Source organism: Doryrhamphus excisus, linkage group LG8, assembly GCF_037039965.1.
Source record: "Doryrhamphus excisus strain RoL-2023G ecotype Guam linkage group LG8, RoL_Dexc_Guam_v1.1, whole genome shotgun sequence".
In the NCBI taxonomy this organism is placed as follows: domain Eukaryota; kingdom Metazoa; phylum Chordata; class Actinopteri; order Syngnathiformes; family Syngnathidae; genus Doryrhamphus; species Doryrhamphus excisus.
Genome location: NC_136364.1, coordinates 2,805,792 through 2,825,421, shown reverse-complemented (window position 1 = coordinate 2,825,421; position 19,630 = coordinate 2,805,792). Strand labels below are relative to the sequence as shown.

Sequence of the window (19,630 nt, the reverse complement as noted above, 5' to 3'; positions counted from 1 at the left end):
TGGGTTTTTTTTGTATCGTTTGGTCTGCAGCTTCCTGGTTTGTTTTAAGCAGGACTACACAAAAACAAATATGAAGGATGCGGTATGATGCACGAACAGTACCATTGGGAGTTGTCAGCCATACTGTGCAACACTGCCACCTACAGGACTGGAGGGCAAAGTAATAGTTGCTAAACCAGGGGTGTTCAGACTTTCTACACAAAACTTTTTGCACAAAAATATGTGGGCTAAGCACTTAAAACTAAATTGCAAAAAAATGGCCACCATCCACAAACCTTATGTGATACGGGGAGACATGTATTTCTCTTTTCTGTGTGTTGTAAAGATATACAACCACAAAAAATAGCTAATTCCTGCACATTATGGGACACACCTATGCCCCTACAAAGACTGCTATGAAAACACCTCCAAAAACCAAGGTTTTATGATTTTATATACATGCTGTAACCATGTAGTAACCGGTACTATCATGATAACAATGATAACCTAGCATTAACTTTTCAAACTCAAATAAAAACAGCAGCAATATATCCTGACCATTATGGTCGTGGTCTGAGGCACTGAGAGCGATGCTAACTAGCCAGTGTGGCATGCCGAAGAGTAAATACGCAAGTAACATAGTAGGATCAGCATAACAACCTTAAAAACAATGTAGCTGTAGCTTGGTTATTATGCATGTCACATATGTACTTGGGTCTGTCTCATTTAATGTTTTAGAAAGTATAGTGTAAATGTGTTCATGTCACACATAAGGATAGTGGATGAAAATTAATTTTATTTATTTGAATATGCTGACAACTAAACTGGAGGGCACAAATGGCACTTGCACCACACTGCTAGTCACTCCTTTACAGCCCTGAACAATGGTGACAATGGTGTTCACACACTCAGGGTGTCCTGGCTGTCCACTACTTCAATATGTACGTATATACTTTCATACATTTTCACTGCCGTGTCATGCTTCAGTATTACTCAAATAAAATATATGCCTGTGTAAATAACTGAATACAACTTCCCATTGTGACTCTTTATAATAATCATTTAAATGAGCAAGAAAACATTCATTTAAAAGGCAATAACTATTTTCTATATTTTGGGGACACAACATCCAATTAATATGTGGATGATGGAATCCTTTTATTCAGTGCATTATTTAAATACTAATTAAAATCATCAACATTAATATTAACACTAATCACTTGATCACTTGTAATGGTTATTTACAATTACAGTAAAATATATAATAAAATGTGTATTTTTGTATTAATGTATGATAAAAAATACTGTATTTGTCTGAAGAATAAAATAAAATAAAAGCATTATTTTCCAAAAAACGACATAATTAGAGGCAAAGATGCTAATTAGAAGAGTGGAGGGAGACTTGGCTATGGCCACGCCCCCTTGCCGTCATGGGCAATACTGCACATTTTGTATCGATCTGATACCAAATAAATACCTGTTTCTTGAACATTTTCAAGGTCATTGAATACATTTAAAAACATTTAATATACAAACACATAAAACATTTTAATATCAACAAAATTATTCCCATATTCCCTTTTATTACAATTGATTGAGGAGAATAAAATAAACAGTACATATATTCAACACTACACACACAACTCGAACACAGATATTTGTGAAAATAAAAACAAGAGAAAACAAGAAACAAGCAAACAAAAACAAGCAAAGATATATAGTGTCGATCCAATACGGATACCGATACCACCATCGTCTCGCTACTACCAACGCTTGGCTCGATCCGCTCACCTCCACCTGCCATCCTCTTACTGATTTGGTGAAGGCTGCATTCCCTAAATGCAACTGCGATGACGTCACGCGTGTCGTCCAGCTGTATGTCTGTAGGTGTCGTCTGCCTCTGTGCTCTGATATGAAGGTCATGACGTCATGGAATGCGACAATGAAAGCGCCACTCCAGTCTAATTGGGCCTGTCACAACCTTGACGTATACGCAGCTGGTAGCGATGCTGCTTTCGGGCCGCCCCTCTCGGCGTGGACGTGCTTTTTCTCGGTGAGAAGAGGTGTGCGGGAAGGCGATGAGGATGAGTCAGAGGGCCTTTTCGGTCAAGACGCGTGTGGACGCTGGGGGAATCCACGCCAGCGACACGCGGTCAGGCTCTCTGCCGAGGATGACCCCGCAGGCACGCAACGTGCTTTTCCAAACTAAAACACAATTGCACAAAACCATGGACGACAAGAAGTTCAATCCGTATAGAAAAACTGAAGGTATGCATGTAACATAATGGGAGACATTTTCAGTGTGAATTCTTGCAATGATGCCAACATGTTTATATACATTATACTGCCATTATAGTACAGTGCTGTGCAAACGTTTGGAGATACTTTCTCGTTCAGTAAGTTGCAAAAGTGTCTCAAATGTTCTTATTGGCGTTCAATGCTGTCACTGCAGAGATTTTGCATATCTACAACAGAGGTTTTCAATTTTCACTGTCCACTATCTCGCTCATTCTTCTGTCACTTGCTTCTCTTCACAAATTTGGCTCCTGGAGTGCATGGATATGATTGGCTGAGTCCTGTCATGTGGGATGGCTTAACTCGCATGCAATTGGCCAATTCATCAACCAGTAAAAGCTATGCGTCAATATAGAAGCCCCCATCAAAACTTAATACATTTACCTTATTGGATGCAGTCTGGATCTGGCTCGACCCGGCTCTGCCTGTGTTCTAGAAGCTCCACAATGGACAAGTGGTTAACATGTTGGCCAGACCTGGGTTCGATTCTCTGCTCGGGCATCTCTATGTGGAGTTTGCATGTTCTACCTGTGCATGTGTGGGTTTCCTCCCACATTCCAAAAACATGCTAGGTTAATTGGCCACTCCAAATTGTCCATAGGTATGAATGTGAGTGTGAATGGTTGTTTGTCTATATGTGCCCTGTGATTGGCTGGCCACCAGTCCAGGGTGTACCCCGCCTCTGGGATAGGCTCCAGTATACCCGCAACCCTAGTGAGGATAAGCGGCATAGAAAACGGACCTGTCGCCCACCGTATATAGGCACGTCTGCTTCCTGGTCCATGGAGGATGTAACTACGTAAACCAGGAAGTGCAGGTTCCGTTATGAGTCTGGGGTTCTTTCATGGAACTCGGTTTTGCGATTTTTTTTTTTGTGTAAGCCTGCTAAGTGTACATATCTGTTGTACAGTTACTACATCAAAATCTCTACTAAAGACTTGCATTGTGAATAACAACAAATGCAAATTAGAGCATATATTGTAAATAATAGTCTTGTATGCTGTAAGACAAATCATCTATATGAACTATTTTGAGTTTCTTATTACAGAAATAAAGCTGAAGTTGCCTCCAATCAACAATGTTAAGACCAGGATCCATTCCTCGTACTCCAACAGCATCAAGGATCTGAAGAACCAGAACTATGACCTGAAGCTGCAGCTGATTGAAGTGAAGACTGAGACCAAGTTGTTAAAGAAAGTCCAGCATCGCCACACGGTGGCACTACAGAATTACCAAGACACTGAAGAGAGCATTTCTGAGGTTGGAGAATCATCCATATCTTATCGTCCACAAAAATAACAATTGCATCATAACATTAAAAGCAACTGCCCTTTCATTCTCCTCAGGTGCTGACACAGAACAACAACGAGGTCCGAGACTTGCAAAAGCTGCTTTGTGGGACGCGCACCTGTCGTAACAACCTGGCGTGGAAGCTGCAGGTGACAGAGAAAGAACTGACTGACGTTAAAGATAAGATCCAACAGCTGCAGCGGCGGGTCGTCAAGGAACAAACCTTGCCGGCGAAGGACGAACTGTCTCGCAAGCTGACCGAGGTCTCTGTCCAACTTCAGGAGAAGGACAGGCGAATACAGGTATGCCCAGAAGCCTCAGGATGGACTAGAAACCCCAAGATGACAGATCTGTTTCATATTTTCTGATGTCCTTTCTTAATTTAGGGAGGAAAAGCAATGTCAAGGCAGGAACAAATGAAATGACTCCAAAAGCAGAACTGTTTACATCATAATAAGATTATTTTACACAAACAAAATACCTTGATAATGTGTTTTTTTAACTAAACACATTATCAAAACAGTTTAAAACGAACTATACTGTAAATAATCTGTCACCACAACATAGTGCTGGCCACTATTCCATAATGCAAAACCACCACTCTGAATGTGCATCCTTGGGAGGATGAATGGAGACAGATGATGCACCTTAAATGCTGTCATTATATCCAAGGTGTTTACGTAAACCGCCAAGAGGGTGGGGCATTCATTGGATGCAAGTGATAATAAGGGAGGCTATTTACAAAATCTGTAAACACATTTTTTATAACAACTTCATTATTTGGCGGCACGGCGGCCGAGTGGTTAGTGTGCAGGCCTCACAGCTAGGAGTTGAATTCCCCCCTCGGCCATCTCTGTGTGGACTTTGCATGTTCTCCCTGTTCATGCGTGGGTTTTCTCTGGGTACTCCGGTTTCCTCCAAATTGTCCATAGGTATGAATGTGAGTGTGAATGGTTGTTTGTCTATATGTGCCCTGTGATTGGCTGGTAAGTTTTACTTATGTCTTCAATGGCTTATTTTCTCTGATTATATCCACTATATTACAAATGTAAAGGTGACTATATGATAAAATTCATATTTAGAAGATGCTAAACTGTTTTTTATGGCGTTCATTCATTTTCTACTGCTTATCCTCACAAGGGTCACAGACTTGCTGGAGCCTATCCCAGCTGTCTTCGGGCGAGAGGCGCGGTACACCCTGGACTGGTGGCCAGCTAATCACATGACACATATAGACAAAAAAAAATCATCCTCACATTCATACCTATGGACAATGTGGAGTCGCTAATTAACCTAGCATGTTTTTGGAATGTGGGAGGAAACCGGAGTACCCGTAGAAAATCCATGCACAGGGACAATATGCAAACTCCACACAGAGATGGCCGAGGGGGGAGGGGCGTCTCCTAGCTGTGTGGCCTGCGCGATAACGTCCAGCCATCTTCTATAACATAATTCTTTATGAAGAAGGAATTACGTCGAGCCTTGAATCAATTAAGCTTGATAAATGAGGAATTACTGTATACAGGAATTACTGTATACTGCACAACACAGCAGCGACAGAACCAATGTGAGGAAACCAGGGAAAGTGTAAAGCACAAGTTTCGCACCAATGAGTAGCACAAGCAGAGATGGCTAAAAAAAGCAACGTGCCAACCACTTTTGATGCTTTCTTTAAATTAAACTACTGACATCTTGCGACCACCAACAGACACAGCTATTAATACCAATGTTTTTGGATCTGGTGCTAATTGGAGACCCTGACTTGCTTCTGCCAACCATGCACCAGGTAACAATAGGAGCCGCTAATTGGAGCATTCACATTCAGGTTGGGTTGGCAGCTCATCGTATAAAAACTTGGCTGGTGGTTAAGAAGTGGCGACAAACCAGTACTTGGAGACACTGGGTAGCCGTTAGCAAGCCACACTATGTTTACAGTTCCTGTCTAGTTCTTGTCATTTGTTGTTTTTTTTGTCTTTATTGTAGGATTTGGAGAAGTGCAACATACTTCTACGAGGCTCCCTCAATCGGCAAGCGGCAACGGAACACAAAAAGATCACAGCAGCCAGGAAGACGTCTTACTGTCTGCAGACGCAAGTTTATGAGTTAAAAAAAGAAAGTCGGGTAAGTCGAAAATGTTTCTTTTTTATGATTTGAATCCCGTGACACAAGTCAAAGAGTGAGGTAATCTTATGCCTCTTGAAACAGGACATCAAAAGAGAGCTGGAGATACACAACATTTATGCCTACAGGCTCAACCAAACGAAAAAGAAAGGTACAGTCATATGTTGACTCTGCATGACTGTACTTTATACTCGAAGTTGCCATGCTCATCAGGGAGACTTAATTTCCTCATTTTCCAGGCAAACTGAACAAGATGGTCCAGACCGATGTTGTGTCTGCCCCGAACAGCAGGGGTGACAGTCTCAAAAAGTCGGAAGAGTCTGAACTTGACGAGAAGCCACCTGTCGTCAGTCATCCAGTGATCCCTGAGAGACAGGTTTATCAAACGACTCGACCGCCGCCACCGCCGCCTGTTCCTGAGAAATGTCCGCCTGTGTCGGAGGATATTGATAAACATGCAGGTGAGACGTTAGTACCGCATACTTGTACAGTACTTAGTAGCAATCACGGTCCTGACGTATCCATTCAATTACTTCCAGTGGTTGAAGAAATCCCCAGTCAGCCACCTGCAATAGAATACATTCCAGTAGTGACAGAAGAGAAGAAGTTAGACTTGGTGGTGCCGGAGCAGCCACAGAAGCGAGAAGATCAGGTGGTCTGGATCCCAACACCGCCTGAACACAAAGGACGCAACCCACGAGCCACAAGCAGACAAAAACATAAATACATATTCTCACCGGTCATTGAGAACTTGCATAAGGGGAGGCCGGCCTACAGTGGCGTGGACATGAACGAATACAGAGCCTTTCAGAGAAAGAAGGTGGTATCTGTGAGTCAAACATGTTCCGGAAGTTCACCAGCGTGGAAATCGGATTACATGGGTGACAGCTCCACATGCGGTGATGACACACCCCGACCTGAAGTGGTGTCTATTTTGGCACATGAGTCCAACCAGAGTGTCTCTGAAATAGGTGCTTAAGAGCTTAGGTTTTAGTACTCGATGGATGAGTATTTTACTTTACATTGGCCTGCTAGGATATTACAGCAGCTGGTTTAACAGCATTTTATTTGGGAGGCTCTTTGCAAGGGCTCAGGTCTTGGAATGAATACTGAACTTGAACTGAACTCCCAATTAGGCAACAATACACCTACACTCTCTGAAAAGGCCAACAATGGCAAAAATATGTAGGTTGATGCTAATGACCAGTCTGAGGTGTAGCATATTGTAAATAGATAATAGCCTTTGACACCAGCTACCTCCGTCCTCATGTTAAAGGTTATTCAATATTATTGCTTTGTTTTCGGCCGATGGTCTTTGTAGATCAGTTTGTGCCAACAGTGAACATATTCCTGACCTTTTCGCTTAAGCTACCTCAGCCATTTTGAGTCTCCAAAAGACTCCATTGGCATCAAACAATATTTCCTGAATATTCGGTTGTATGAATGACTTGATCTGCCTGTCTACCTCAGCTACCTTGTGTTGGATATTCAAAATAGGGTTTTCTCGCTCTGACAAAGAGCAGTGAATGTTTGAATATTGCTTCCAAACTATGGACTATATGGACTTTATGGCAGACTGTTGCAGTACTGTGTGGTCCCTCAGATGCAGACTGAGGACAAAAACAGACAAGACCAGCTACCGCAGAGAGGCCCTTCAGAAAGGCACTCCTTCACTCTTAAGTCTGCATATGTATTCAGGTATGTGTATGCATGTACAAAAACAGGAATTAAAGGGTTTATGTAAAAGATTGTTCTTTGTCTTGTATAATCCAAATACAGTTCACTTTGATTCACCATGGTAGAGCTGGCTTGCATTTCAACTGCAGTCTTGAAAAATAACCATACAAAACGGGAGTGTAAAACCTGCCATAAAAGGAGTTTGAATGTAATTTTGACATTTTACATTTTAATTTAATTTTGACGTTTAAAACATTTTTTTTTAATGGTTTTCCGCTTTAATACGCACATCTGTGGTCAAATGCATGACTCAGCCTCACCCCTAAAACTACCGAATTCTCCCAGCTGTCTACCTTTGGTAGTTTTGATAAAATCTGTTTTCCTCTCGATTTTTATGCTCTGCCCCACTGGGTTAACACCTCAATTTTCTCCAAACCGTGCCAACAAGTTTATATTGTTCCTGTTTTCCGGAATCAATCTGTACATTTCCAGCAATATGGAGAAGTCCATTGCATGAGAAGGGATGGGGTAGTCAAAATGATCATGATATATTACACATTTCGATGTAATTTTAAGCATGTGAATGAAGACTAACACAATAATATGTACTGAAGAAGAAGAAAGAATTTGGAAGGCCTGTACTATTACGTTTCTGACAAAATAAACCACATAGTGGCGCTATTGTTAAACCTCGAAGTTTGTCTTGAAATTTCTCGCACAGCTCAATGCACTCTATATAGACAGCCACTGTAACTTGAGGGTGAATTTGGTACAAAATACCAGGTTTAACAAAGCATATCAGTAAAGGGTGAGTCCCCGTCACTGGCAACACTCCAGTTGAACTAATGAATCCAAACAGTCCCTCACTTTCGGGTTTCTTAACTACTTAGGAAACTAAAGGCCGTTGCTATTTCCGTCCATGTATGCCTAGCAAGGAACTGTCCATTGGCTTACTGACAGCTGAAGCTGCCAATCACGGCTGCTCTTTCTAAGGCCAAGGCACCAATCCTGCACTGATGGAGCCTGGAGGCAAAAATAACCTCAGCAATGTGTGTGTGTGTGTGTGTGTGTGTGTATTCTAATAATAGAGGAGGGAGGCTGCCCTCTTCCTTTAAGAGCCTATATACTTGTTGCTTACGCAAATAAGAAAATAACAACATAATGGTCATCAAAGTATTCCTCGCCTCCTCATCAGGATCCACTGCGGTAAGTTTAAATCTTAACTTTCTTTACCCCCTGAATGCAACACACACACGTTCCGCTCCACAGAGGAGGAATTGAAATGCCAGACAGCCGTCTTGCAACACTTTGGCATGGATCTATGTTTGGAAACAGAGTCTATTAAATCAAGACTCACTAGAATAAGTCACATCCCGGTCTAAACCTAGTACATGTTCACATTCTCTTAACAATCACAATAAGTCAGTATAATAATAAGTCATAAGTCAGACTAATGTGTGCATGAAAACGTACTCATTGATTGGTGCCCCTCGCTGGTGCTGGCTGTTTGTTTCCGGTCCGTGAGATGACTTGATAATGTGTAATTCCCTCAATGTTTTAATCAATAAAGCTAATTCAGACACCACAACATATAAATAATGCTATATTTAGATTTAAATTAATGGGTGGAAATTGGTAAACAAACATAATGTTTTAAATGTTTCTAACACATAAACACACTTAATGGACATTTACTTAATTTACCAAATAATATACTTTATTGTGTCCTTAAAACTAAATAAATATAAAATCCAAACACACAAGAGCATTGCTAGAGATACCCTTGACACATGCATTTTTCGGTGACATTAATAAATGGTAATTTCTATCTTTTGATAACATTTTTCTGCTGTGTTTGTGTTATTGCCGCTGTAAATGAAGTTATGTACAAAAGAGGGATGCTAGTACCAGCAAACTAGTTAGCTTGCTAGTGATACATTATGTATCCTTTAAAGACACATATGCTTATTAATTCTGGCTGTGAAAGTAAGTATACTATAATATTGTATAATATTTGTATTCAAAAATACAAATATATACATTTAGACGGTCAAATTTAATGTGTTTTATTTAACATGCAAGCAGAAATAATCATTAATTTATATTCACCTGCGATATTTCAGTAAGTTTAAGTCCCAAGGATAAAAAATGACAATAATCTTTGTCAGTGTGTTATGCTCTACCCGATTCAAGGTTCTTTTGGGTCAAACCCGTGCATGTGTTGTTCCCTGTGTGCTTCCTAGATCAAGAAGAAGCAACAAGATGTGGTGGCCTTCTTGGAAGCGCTGAAAGTGGACTACGCTCAGCTGGACATCGCCTGCAATGAGGAGAACCGCATGTGGATGAGGCAAAATGTTCCAGAGGAAAAGAAACCCTCCAATGGCATCCCTCTTCCCCCTCAGATCTTCAACGAGGAGAGCTACTGTGGGGTCAGTCAAGACAGATATCTACTTAGTAGATTATTTACTCATTTATTCATGGATTCAGTTTTAAAACATTTGCTTTTGTTTGTACACAGGACTATGAGACTTTCTTTGATGCCAAGGAAGACAACGCTGTATACTCCTTCTTGGGGCTGGCCCCTCCTCCAGGCTCCAAGGTCGATACTCTTTTTCTATCCTTATTCATGTTGTTGTCTTAGTACTTTTTGTACTTTTGTACCAGTTATAAACGGTAGAGTAAAGACTGGTTGATACCGACATACAAGGCGTTACATAACAGATCAGGGTCAGTTTTGGATTCATTTAAATTATGTGAGAAAAATAAATGATGTGATGTCGCCAAAGCAGTTCAAAATGGAATCTAGTGAGTTATGATCGTTTTGGAAAACTGGTAGCTAAGAAGAGTTGCAGGTCGTTGGCATAGAAATGAAAGAAAAGGTTGAGCTCGTCAATAACTGAACTGATGGGCAACAAATATAGGAAAAGAAGTACTGGTTCAAGAATGGATCCCTGTGGCACTCCACAGGATTTGAACCACTGAAGAATGATCTTACGAAGGGTCTGATTGAAAGTGGTGGTTATGTGAAGGGGGAGAGAGGCGTCTCACCTTTAGTACTTCGAATATATTGTAATATGTTTTGTTTATGCTGCTTTTATGCATGATTTGTTCTTTTGGTGGTGTTGGTGCCACATATAGCTTTCCAATCCAATATCCAATTACTTTGTCAACATCATTCATTACATGATATATTTGTTGTAACTTTATTTAGCGCAGACCTCACAGCTAGGAGGACCAGGGTTCGATTCCACCCTCGGCCATCTCTGTGTGGAGTTTGCATGTTCTCCCCGTGCATGCGTGGGTTTTCTCCGGGTACTCCGGACATTCCAAAAACATGCTAGGTTAATTGGCGACTCCAAATTGTCCATAGGTATGAATGTGAGTGTGAATGGTTGTTTGTCTATATGTGCCCTGTGATTGGCTGGCCACCAGTCCAGGGTGTATCCCGCCTCTCGCCCAAAGACAGCTGGGATAGGCTCCAGCACCCCCACGACCCTCGTGAGGATAAGCGGTAGAAAATGAATGAATGAATGAACTTTATTTAGTATTATGAGTCGGTTCTTAACTTTTGGAACAAATTAATTAACTTTACCTTTGAAATTTGAAGAACTTAGAAGTCAACCAACATCACAGAACGGAATGCCTCCAACTTTTGAAGTTCCACTGTTTAAAGTAACATGATACATTTTTAATTCAGAGAAGTCTATTCAGGGCCGGCGGATATTAAAATGATTGAATGTTTCATTGCAGAGTCCCCCTAACTTTTTATGATGGCACTTCTGCTTACTTGCATCCTTTCCCCAACACAGGAAGCAATGCAGGCTGACGAGGAGCAAGACATTGTGGAGAATGGCACTCATGCTGAAGAAAACAATGATGAAGGAACCCATCATGACTCAATAGTAAATTCATGCAGCCTTCTTTGGCTTCCGTTTAGTGTGACTGAACACTCACCGTCAGCTCGATCACTTTCCTTTAGGCGCAGCTGTTCTGTCTTCACGTTAACTCACTTTTTGTTTCACTCAGTGGCTGGAGACAATTGACAAGCACTAAATACACCAGTTGTTCACTAAACGGTGTGTCTGATAAGAATATAGCATTATTTTACTCACGTGAACATGTTTTGCTTGCAATGGGACATGTTTTTGGGATATGAGTGACAGCTCACTATTAACACACCCGTTGATTTACAGTTTGTGGACAGTTTCTTTTGGGACAAGCTTGTACATTCTAATGTAAAATACTTACATTAGAAGTTATTTTAATGTTTTAAAGGATTTTTTTAAGCACCAAGTCACATCAACAAGGCACTTTGCTCTTCTGAACCCCGCATGAGCAAGCAGTTTGGCGACAGAGGCGAGGAAAAACCCCCCCAAACAGCACAAAAATGGCAACTAACCAACTTTTTATTTCTACTAGCCGACAACCTACTTATCTGTACTGCTTCTATTCTACTTTTTAGTCCTCTAGGGTCTACTAACACTAATGGTCTCCTTTCCACAATATCTCCAGTTGTGTTCCCATCACTTTGCTGATTGATTGATTGATTGTTTTCACTTAAAAAAACAAAAAGGAGGTTCCTGAGGAGGATCGTAATGGCGATGCACACGAGGACGAGGAAGAGGCTGAGGAAGGCATAGAAGAGGACGAGGTAGCAGAGCCAGAAGGAAATGAAGCCACGGAAGGAGACGAGGAAGCTGAAGAGACAGTAAATGATGGCCACTAACTCCTTGTTTCTCTTTTCATCCAAGCATTCCCGCAATGCTCTGTTTCTGCCCTAAACCCTCCCTTTAACATTGTTTTCTTCTTTACTAAGCTTTTCCGGTTCCTGTTGTTCCTTGACTACATCTCCTCACCTCCTCTAGTGTGAATGTGTCTTACTAATCCACAAACATTGCTGTTGCTTGCTTTTCTAGTCACTTCAGCACCAGGATGTTTACCTTCATGACGTGTTTTCCTCCTAATTGTATGTAATTGTATGTAAATGTTGGTAATCCTGTTAAATGTGGCTGATGGTTCAGTTATGTTGTTGTTCATCTCTAAGTGCATCTTATCTTTCTGTTAACAGGGCCATGCCGAGGAGGATGAAGAGCAGGTATGTTTTCCACTAAAGATTTTTTCCCCCGTATCTTCATTCTTTGACAGCAATTTGGTTTACATACAGTGCTTGCTGGTGTATATTTGTCTTTCTTTTCTTCTCTTAACAAGCCAGACAAACATGTGGAGCTCACTTCTTCTTTTAGTATATGGAATATTGCACAAACGGTCCGTCGTTATGCACAAATGACTTTTTAACTCAAGTTAGTTGGTTTTCATGATGTCAATAATCACCTTATTCACAGACCTGACATGGCCCACCTCTAGGTAAATGAACCCACACCATGTATATGCCAACCAGTTCATGCAGCTTTCGATAAAACAAGAAAGAATCAGGCTTCACTACTCGTTGTAAAATAAAGCTCTGACAACTATGCCTCAAGCACTTACAGGCATGGGAGCTGCAAACTTGATCATTTACTTTTTCTACTGGGAATATGTTAGCATTTGATATTGTTGTTAAAATGTTAGCATTGTAGCCCACAAAGGCTAGTGTTGCATTTGTGTCCTCCTGTCCCACTCACCTGGGTTTGAATCGCCGCTTGGGAATTTCTGTGTGGAGTTCCAGCATCCTCCGCGACCCTCGTGAGGATAAGCGGTAGAAAATGAATGAATGAATGAGTTCTCCCACGTACATGTGTGGGTTTTCTCCGGGATCCTCCCACATTCCAAAAACATGCTAGGTTAATTGGCGACTCCAAATTGTCCATAGGTATGAATGTGAAGGTAAATGGTTGTTTGTCTATATGTGCCCTGTGATTGGCTGGCGACCAGTCCAGGGTGTACCCCGCCTCAGCTGGGATAGGCTCCAGCATACCTGCGACCCTCATGAGGATAAGCGGCATAGAAAATGGATGGATGGATGGAAGGCACGTCTGTACATTTATCTTCAACTATCTCCTCTTCTTGCACGCTCTGTGTGGCCTTTGACCTCCTCTTTCTTTGCCCTTATGTCCATCTCTTGGTTTGCTTGCCCCAGGAGGAAGAGGATTTGCAGTCAGAGGTAACTGTGCATTGGCCATCATCCCTTTCTCCTCTCGCCTCCTCATTTAGTCATCCCAAGTGTGTGGGTTTGATACCACAGAGTCCTGGGCAGGCTACGGAGCGTTTATCCTATTCATCCTTATATTTGTCTTTACTCTTCTTTTTTGCACCTCATGTTTATCCTCTTCCCACCCCCCCTCCCCCCTTTGGCTAACACCATCTTCTTCATTTCTTCCCCAGTCCCATTGGTGCCGCCTGACAGCAACTACCCAATAGATTTTATTCTATCATGTGTGCTGTGTTGCTCTTTTGCTCCCCACAGCCCCCTAACACCCAGTGTGTTATTATCCCTTATAGGAGGAGGAGGAGCTACGACAGCTTGAGGTAGATGGCTTATTGTTGTCTGACTTGATTTGGATTGTATTTCCTTTTCCATCACTTCATCCCTTTTTCAGTAGATCAGACGTTCCGCTAATTGTCAACACCACATCCCTCCTTCTAATACCAAAGTTGAAAATACATACATCATTTAGCAGGAAAAAGGTTCATAATAATTTAATAGAATAATAATATGAAAAGAAGAAAACCCTAATACTGGCCATCCTTAATAAGTGTCATAAATAAGTATCGTACATGATATATATTTTTTCTTGCTGTTAATTCCTTCAATATAGATAATTTTTCACCTCATCCACAAAGTCAGATTTAAATATGAAACATGGTCCTTGAGCTCAAGGTTGGACCAGGTTGCTTGGGGCCTGTGTCCGTAACTGGAATTATTGCCATAATGTTGATGATTGCTGCTTTGATGGGCTCCAACAGACTCTGTAGTTGTATCGTCAAGCCAAGCACCAAAAAAAGCACATGCAAAATGTCTCAATTTCTGTTTAGATTACTTAAGAACTAATGTCTAAAGTAAAAAAAAGATACAATTTGATTGGAACACCAACATACTATAACTATAATTCCTACATTTTGTATGATTTCCTATTAAATTCTCATGCACATCAAACACAAGTACGTTTTGCTTGTTAAGATTGAAAATAAGATCAGCGCAGCCTTTTTTCCACACAGCAGGATTTCAGTGTAAGCTTCAACAAAAGTTTAGTGATGTGATCTCTTCTGAACACTGTGTGAAAAAAGGCTGTGTGCTTCTGTAGCATGTACATTGCCTTATTAAAGTAGTTTTAGGTACTAAATAAGGATAATTGCAAGATCTGGGCTAGAATCAGAAAATCTAAATTTCGGCTATGGGAGTGAGAGTAAAGAGGCAAACACAAAAATGAAGCTGTGGCGGTACCTTATATTAGAATGTGCAACAAACATATTTAGATTCGAATGGCCATTGACAAACATTAATTCCCAATAGCAATTTTAGTGAAATCAATATACAATGCAGTGCATTCTTTAATATACAAAAGAGTCCCAGGGCATACGACAACAGCTCAATGCCCCAGCAATTGAGTGTCCAGAGGGTCAAGGGTGAAAAAAGGGACTGGAGTGTACATGGAAGGGCCAATGAGAATTGAGCAACGAGAGGGACAGAAGAAAAGGAACGGCTGCAAAGCCTCCTATCGGCCCGACCAGAGCAGGCGGATGCCAGCTCCTCGTGTAAGAATCCGGGCTTCAAGTTTAGGCGGATAGTGCAGAGTTCCGAGGTCGCCATCTGAACCTGGCCTACATAAAAGTATATAACGTCATAACGTCAATATTGTGCAATATATTTTATCACTTATAATAAATAATTGCCATGTGAAATTATTCATTATAATAACAAAAAGTGATAAGTTAATCTTGCAATAAATAACAGTGTACGGCAGACAAAGTTGAGACAATCCAACATTCCTATACCTGATCTTTCCCTGATTTGCTTGGCTGCTTTCCTCTTTTCCTTGTTTCCTTTGTTGCAGGTTGCAGAGGAATGAGTCTTTAAAAAAAAAACAACATATTTTTTCTTTGTCTCCTTTCCTCTTTTTTCTCTTTCTTGATATGTGCGCTGCATGACCTTCCTAAAAAAGTGATGGGGTGCAAGCATGATCCCAGTATTGTGTTACACCTTTTGAACATGTTTTAACACCTCATGGTTCACGTTCACAGAATGAAGAGGAGGCTGATGTAGAGGAAGAGGTATTGTCTTTTCTCATTCATTTGTGATGTTGGGTCCGTTACTTATTTTGCCCTGATTTCTAACAGTATGCATGTCTTCCCTTCCATAGAAGTACCAAACTAAACCTAGTTGTGAATGTTTTGAAGGTTACATCATTATTGTTACTGAAGTTTCTCTTTCTGTTTTGATGCCCTAAAGAACAGGTGGACTGTTTGTTGTTCATGAGCAGAGACATGTTTACGGCCTGATTTTGTAGAAATGCAGAATGCACATGTGAACTAGACAAGCGGAAATATGGCTTTCCTTTTATATTTAAGAAATTGCTTTAGTCCTAAGGGAACATATCGCTTTTTTTTGTCTTTACCCCAAAATTATTCGTACCGTGACCATATTTTGCCAATTTAACAAAAAGACTAATATTTTTTTTAAATGTTCAACTAATTTCATTGTTTTGTCACATTTCATACTATAGATTAAGTCACCAGGATTATTATCTATAAGATGAGGGAGATATGGATAAGTTTTGAAATGTTATGTTATTTTTTAACACTCCTTACAGTCTTTTGTCACTTTTTTGTCATGACCAGCCATTAAATACACATTGAACAGATTCAAAAATAACCCTTTCCGATGAGTGTTATTGATTAATGCATTTTATCTGACTTCCTGACAGAAATCATGAAGTTTATGTTTGTCTTAGTCTGACTTCAACCATTAATAATATATAAGAAAAATATCTCACTGGCTTTTCTACGTGTCAAACAGGGACAAGAAGAAGAATATTTGGAAGAAACACAGGTAAGTAGTCATTTTTCAAAGAATGCAGTTCCACGTGTTAAAAAAAAGACTACAAGTTTTAATGTACACAATTATATCCCAACGTAATGATAAATTGTGCTTCTTTTTACAGGAAGAGGAGACTGAGTAGGCGATTCAAACACCCCGACACCCTCCTACTTAAGGTAGATATTCTTCCCTGGGGGTACAGATTTTATGTGAGTGACTCCGACACTTTCAAGTCTGTGTCTGTTAATCAAACACACAATAACAAACATTACCTTATTTGTGCCGAATGTTTTATGTTTGTGTAAGGTTGGTTATTGTTTGAATTTCAACAATTCTGATTCCTTTTTTTGATTCCTTTCCCTTCCTAATGTTTCTCAATTTCGATGCTTTTAAGACGAAGGGGTCAAAAAAGTTTGCATGGTTTAAATGAGGATGCTAACAAGGGTTTTTTCAGGTCAAATGTCTGAAATTTCTCATGTATTTTTAAATGTAATGAAGTTTTTAGAGCCGCACAATGGACGAGTGGTTAGCATGTCGGTCACACAGTAAGGGAATCGAGAAGACCTGGGTTCGAATCTTCACTTTGGCATCTCTGTGTGGAGATTGCACGTTCTCCCCGTGCGCGGGTGGGTTTCCTCCCACATTCCAAAACCATGCTAGGTTAATTGGCGACTCCAAATTGTCCATAGGTATGAATGTGAGTGTGAATGGTTGTTTGTCTATATGTGGCCTGTGATTGGCTGGCGACCAGTCCAGGGTGTACCCCGCCTCTTGTCCGAAGACACCTGGGATAGGCTCTAGCATGCCTGGGACCTCAAGAGGATAAGCGCTATAGAAATTGAATGGATGGATGACTAACAGTGAAAGTGAGAGGCAAAACTTGTTTTATGAAAAAATTAAATAAAAATAGGGGTCTGAACAATAGAAGTGAATTAAGTTTGTAATGTGTTTAGCAACCTTTATATTCACTAATACAAGAGCTGGAAATCACTTGGGACACTATGACCTCTTCAACATGGATATCAACACTTGGGTCTTGCTACAATATTCTTTACCATTGGGTGGCAGTAGAGGGCCAAAACCTGTACTGTACAATGTACATAAAGGACATACGGATTTAAACACTTACTACAAGAGTGCTATTACAAAAACTGTATCGAAAATTGTGCTTAACAATGATCAGAGAGTTTGATCGTTGCAGCAGTGTACAACTTGCATTGTCTCATACTTTGGGTGGATTTCAAGCAAACTTGCCAAAAAAAAAAAATGAAACGGCCAGGCCAGGGCAGGGCAGGACAGGACGTGAATGTGGTGTTTTGGGAAATGAGAATGTTTGGGCGCTCTAATTAAGTTAGTACATAGCATTCATGGACTGGCACACAAGCATGTAAAGGTTTGAGCAAGATTGGTTGAAAAACATGGCCTTGCACAATGTGCAGCTGCGTGGAGCACATTGGTCAGTGACATTAATGATACCAAACAGTCTTACTCTGCGAAGTCTCCCTTGTTACTAGCCTTTGCATGCCGGGCCAGTTGTGACCCACTCATGAAAACATTCAGGTTCTGGAAGAGCGAGCTTTGCAGAAATTCCAATCCCTTCCCCAGCCCTGCGAGCCCCCCCCTCCTGTCACAGTGCGTTAGAGGAAGCTGCCAAGTGAGATTCAGATGCGCCCGCGGAGGAGTGGCCAGATTGGGTGGCACGCTGGCAGAGTGGTGGTGGCGGCTGCCTCCACCATCACATCCACTTGGGAAATGAATGACCTCATTTGTTGTTTGTTTGTTCAGCCTCCAGGAGACTCCTGTGACATGTGACCCTTGTGAACCCTGAACTCTGACCCCTGCGGCTCCTTTGGGAAGCATCTTGACTCCTCCCCAAAGCGGCACTGCACCCGCCGTCATGTGCTTCAAGATGCCACAAAACGTCCTCACCTGTTGTCTTCCATGTTGACCACAATGATGGACATTGCTCTTAGAGACTACTATAGGAAGACTACATGTACTGTACGTGCAAGGCTTAGTGGTGCCGCTATGTCTTTAATGTTATTTTAGTTTAATCACACAAATCAACCCTGGCCACCTGATGACCTCAAGTTCTGTTTTAAAGCGTCAGAATCTAACATCAAATTCAGTTAGTCATATGAAAGATGCGCGTGTACTACAAACTAGGACTTAAAATGAGGAAGATGTACTGTAAAACGACACTCTAGACTGCCTCTGGCAATACTGTTGTACAAATAATGCACTTTTCTGAAGGAATGATGTGACTAAGACTTGGAATGCAATGGAATAAAATGTAATAAATTGGTTGAAATTGTTTAAAAAAATTAAACATTTACAAAAATATATGCAGCATCTTTCATGAGATCTTAAACTTTTCAATGTACGGTCATCCCAGTCATAAGATATTAAGTAATAAATCCTGTTAATAAATAAATGAATATAAATAAATGAATAAATAAAAAATAAATTGTTTTGCAGTTGAATACGGCCTGTTATTAGTCAAAAAATATGCAAGTATAATGTTAGCCTTTTCAAGCGTGAAAATGGCTAAATGGGCATATGTAGTATTCTACACTGGTCACTAGGTGTCACTAATGTTACTGTAATGTTAGGTGAGACCCACAAGCACACCAGACTTGATCGCCGGAACAACAGACTTTCTCTCAAACGGCCTACTGTTTTGGCTGGAACCCACGGCAAGCGAAAACTCAACTCTAAACCTCCAACATCACTTCCAGTCTCCCCGCATTCAGTTCCGCAAGCACCAGAACACATTCACAGTAACACACATGATCTTACGTATGTGTTGAATGGAGTTCAGTCATTCATTCATTCATTTTCTACCGCTTTTCCTCACGAGGGGGTGCTGGAGCCTATCCCAGCTGTCTTGGGGCGAGAGGCGGGGTGCACCCTGGACTGGTCGCCAGCCAATCATAGTGCACATATAAACAAACAACCATTCACACTCACATTCATACCTATGGGCAATTTGGAGTGGCCAATTAACCTAGCATGTTTTTGGAATGTGGGAGGAAACCGGAGTACCCGGAGAAAACCCACGCATGCACGGGGAGAACATGCAAACTCCACACAGAGATGGCCGAGGGTGGAATTGGTCCCTGGTCTCCTAGCTGTGAGGTCTGCGCGCTAACCACTAGACCGCCGTGCCGCCCTGTTGAATGGAGTGTTTTCTCTTATTATGCCTACTGTATTGCGTAATAGGAGTGTCAAAGTGACACACAATCTCTAATAATATTAAAAATCATATTTACAAGGTGGTAAACAGGTTTTCTA

At 41.0% G+C, this 19,630-nt stretch overlaps 2 protein-coding genes across 16 annotated transcripts; both read left to right on the top strand.

The window, feature by feature from the left end:
- The first annotated feature begins 1,902 nt into the window (after positions 1 to 1,902).
- On the top strand, positions 1,903 to 6,915 carry LOC131134592 (lebercilin-like protein). Its single transcript, XM_058080045.2, has 7 exons — positions 1,903 to 2,247; positions 3,323 to 3,534; positions 3,621 to 3,866; positions 5,548 to 5,685; positions 5,770 to 5,836; positions 5,925 to 6,146; positions 6,225 to 6,915. Exons 1-7 carry the CDS (start codon positions 2,058 to 2,060, stop codon positions 6,662 to 6,664), a joined length of 1,515 nt encoding a protein of 504 aa, XP_057936028.2. The 5' UTR covers positions 1,903 to 2,057; the 3' UTR covers positions 6,665 to 6,915.
- Positions 6,916 to 8,428: 1,513 nt separating this feature from the next.
- On the top strand, positions 8,429 to 18,752 carry sh3bgr (SH3 domain binding glutamate-rich protein). Of its 15 annotated transcripts, XM_058080048.2 has the most exons (12): positions 8,429 to 8,568; positions 9,606 to 9,791; positions 9,881 to 9,961; positions 11,172 to 11,264; positions 11,936 to 12,070; positions 12,431 to 12,457; positions 13,439 to 13,462; positions 13,801 to 13,827; positions 15,541 to 15,570; positions 16,316 to 16,348; positions 16,461 to 16,512; positions 18,122 to 18,752. In XM_058080048.2, the coding sequence occupies exons 1-11, from the start codon at positions 8,524 to 8,526 to the stop codon at positions 16,476 to 16,478; spliced, it is 699 nt and encodes a 232-aa protein (XP_057936031.2). In that variant the 5' UTR covers positions 8,429 to 8,523; the 3' UTR covers positions 16,479 to 16,512; positions 18,122 to 18,752. The 15 variants fall into 15 exon arrangements, 14 of the variants coding, with proteins under 14 accessions (XP_057936031.2, XP_057936038.2, XP_057936033.2 ...); XM_058080055.2 differs by lacking the exon at positions 11,172 to 11,264; XM_058080050.2 differs by lacking the exon at positions 13,439 to 13,462.
- Positions 18,753 to 19,630: the final 878 nt, after the last annotated feature.

Excerpts from the sequence above, each read along its gene's own strand:
- sh3bgr (XM_058080048.2), top strand. The coding sequence starts at position 8,524 with ATGGTCATCAAAGTATTCCTCGCCTCCTCATCAGGATCCACTGCG. Across the intron at positions 9,792-9,880 it reads ACGAGGAGAGCTACTGTGGG|GACTATGAGACTTTCTTTGA; the intron begins GTCAGTCAAGAC and ends GTTTGTACACAG. Across the intron at positions 12,458-13,438 it reads CCGAGGAGGATGAAGAGCAG|GAGGAAGAGGATTTGCAGTC; the intron begins GTATGTTTTCCA and ends TGCTTGCCCCAG.
- LOC131134592 (XM_058080045.2), top strand. The coding sequence starts at position 2,058 with ATGAGGATGAGTCAGAGGGCCTTTTCGGTCAAGACGCGTGTGGACGCT. Across the intron at positions 5,686-5,769 it reads AGTTAAAAAAAGAAAGTCGG|GACATCAAAAGAGAGCTGGA; the intron begins GTAAGTCGAAAA and ends CTCTTGAAACAG. Across the intron at positions 6,147-6,224 it reads GGATATTGATAAACATGCAG|TGGTTGAAGAAATCCCCAGT; the intron begins GTGAGACGTTAG and ends AATTACTTCCAG.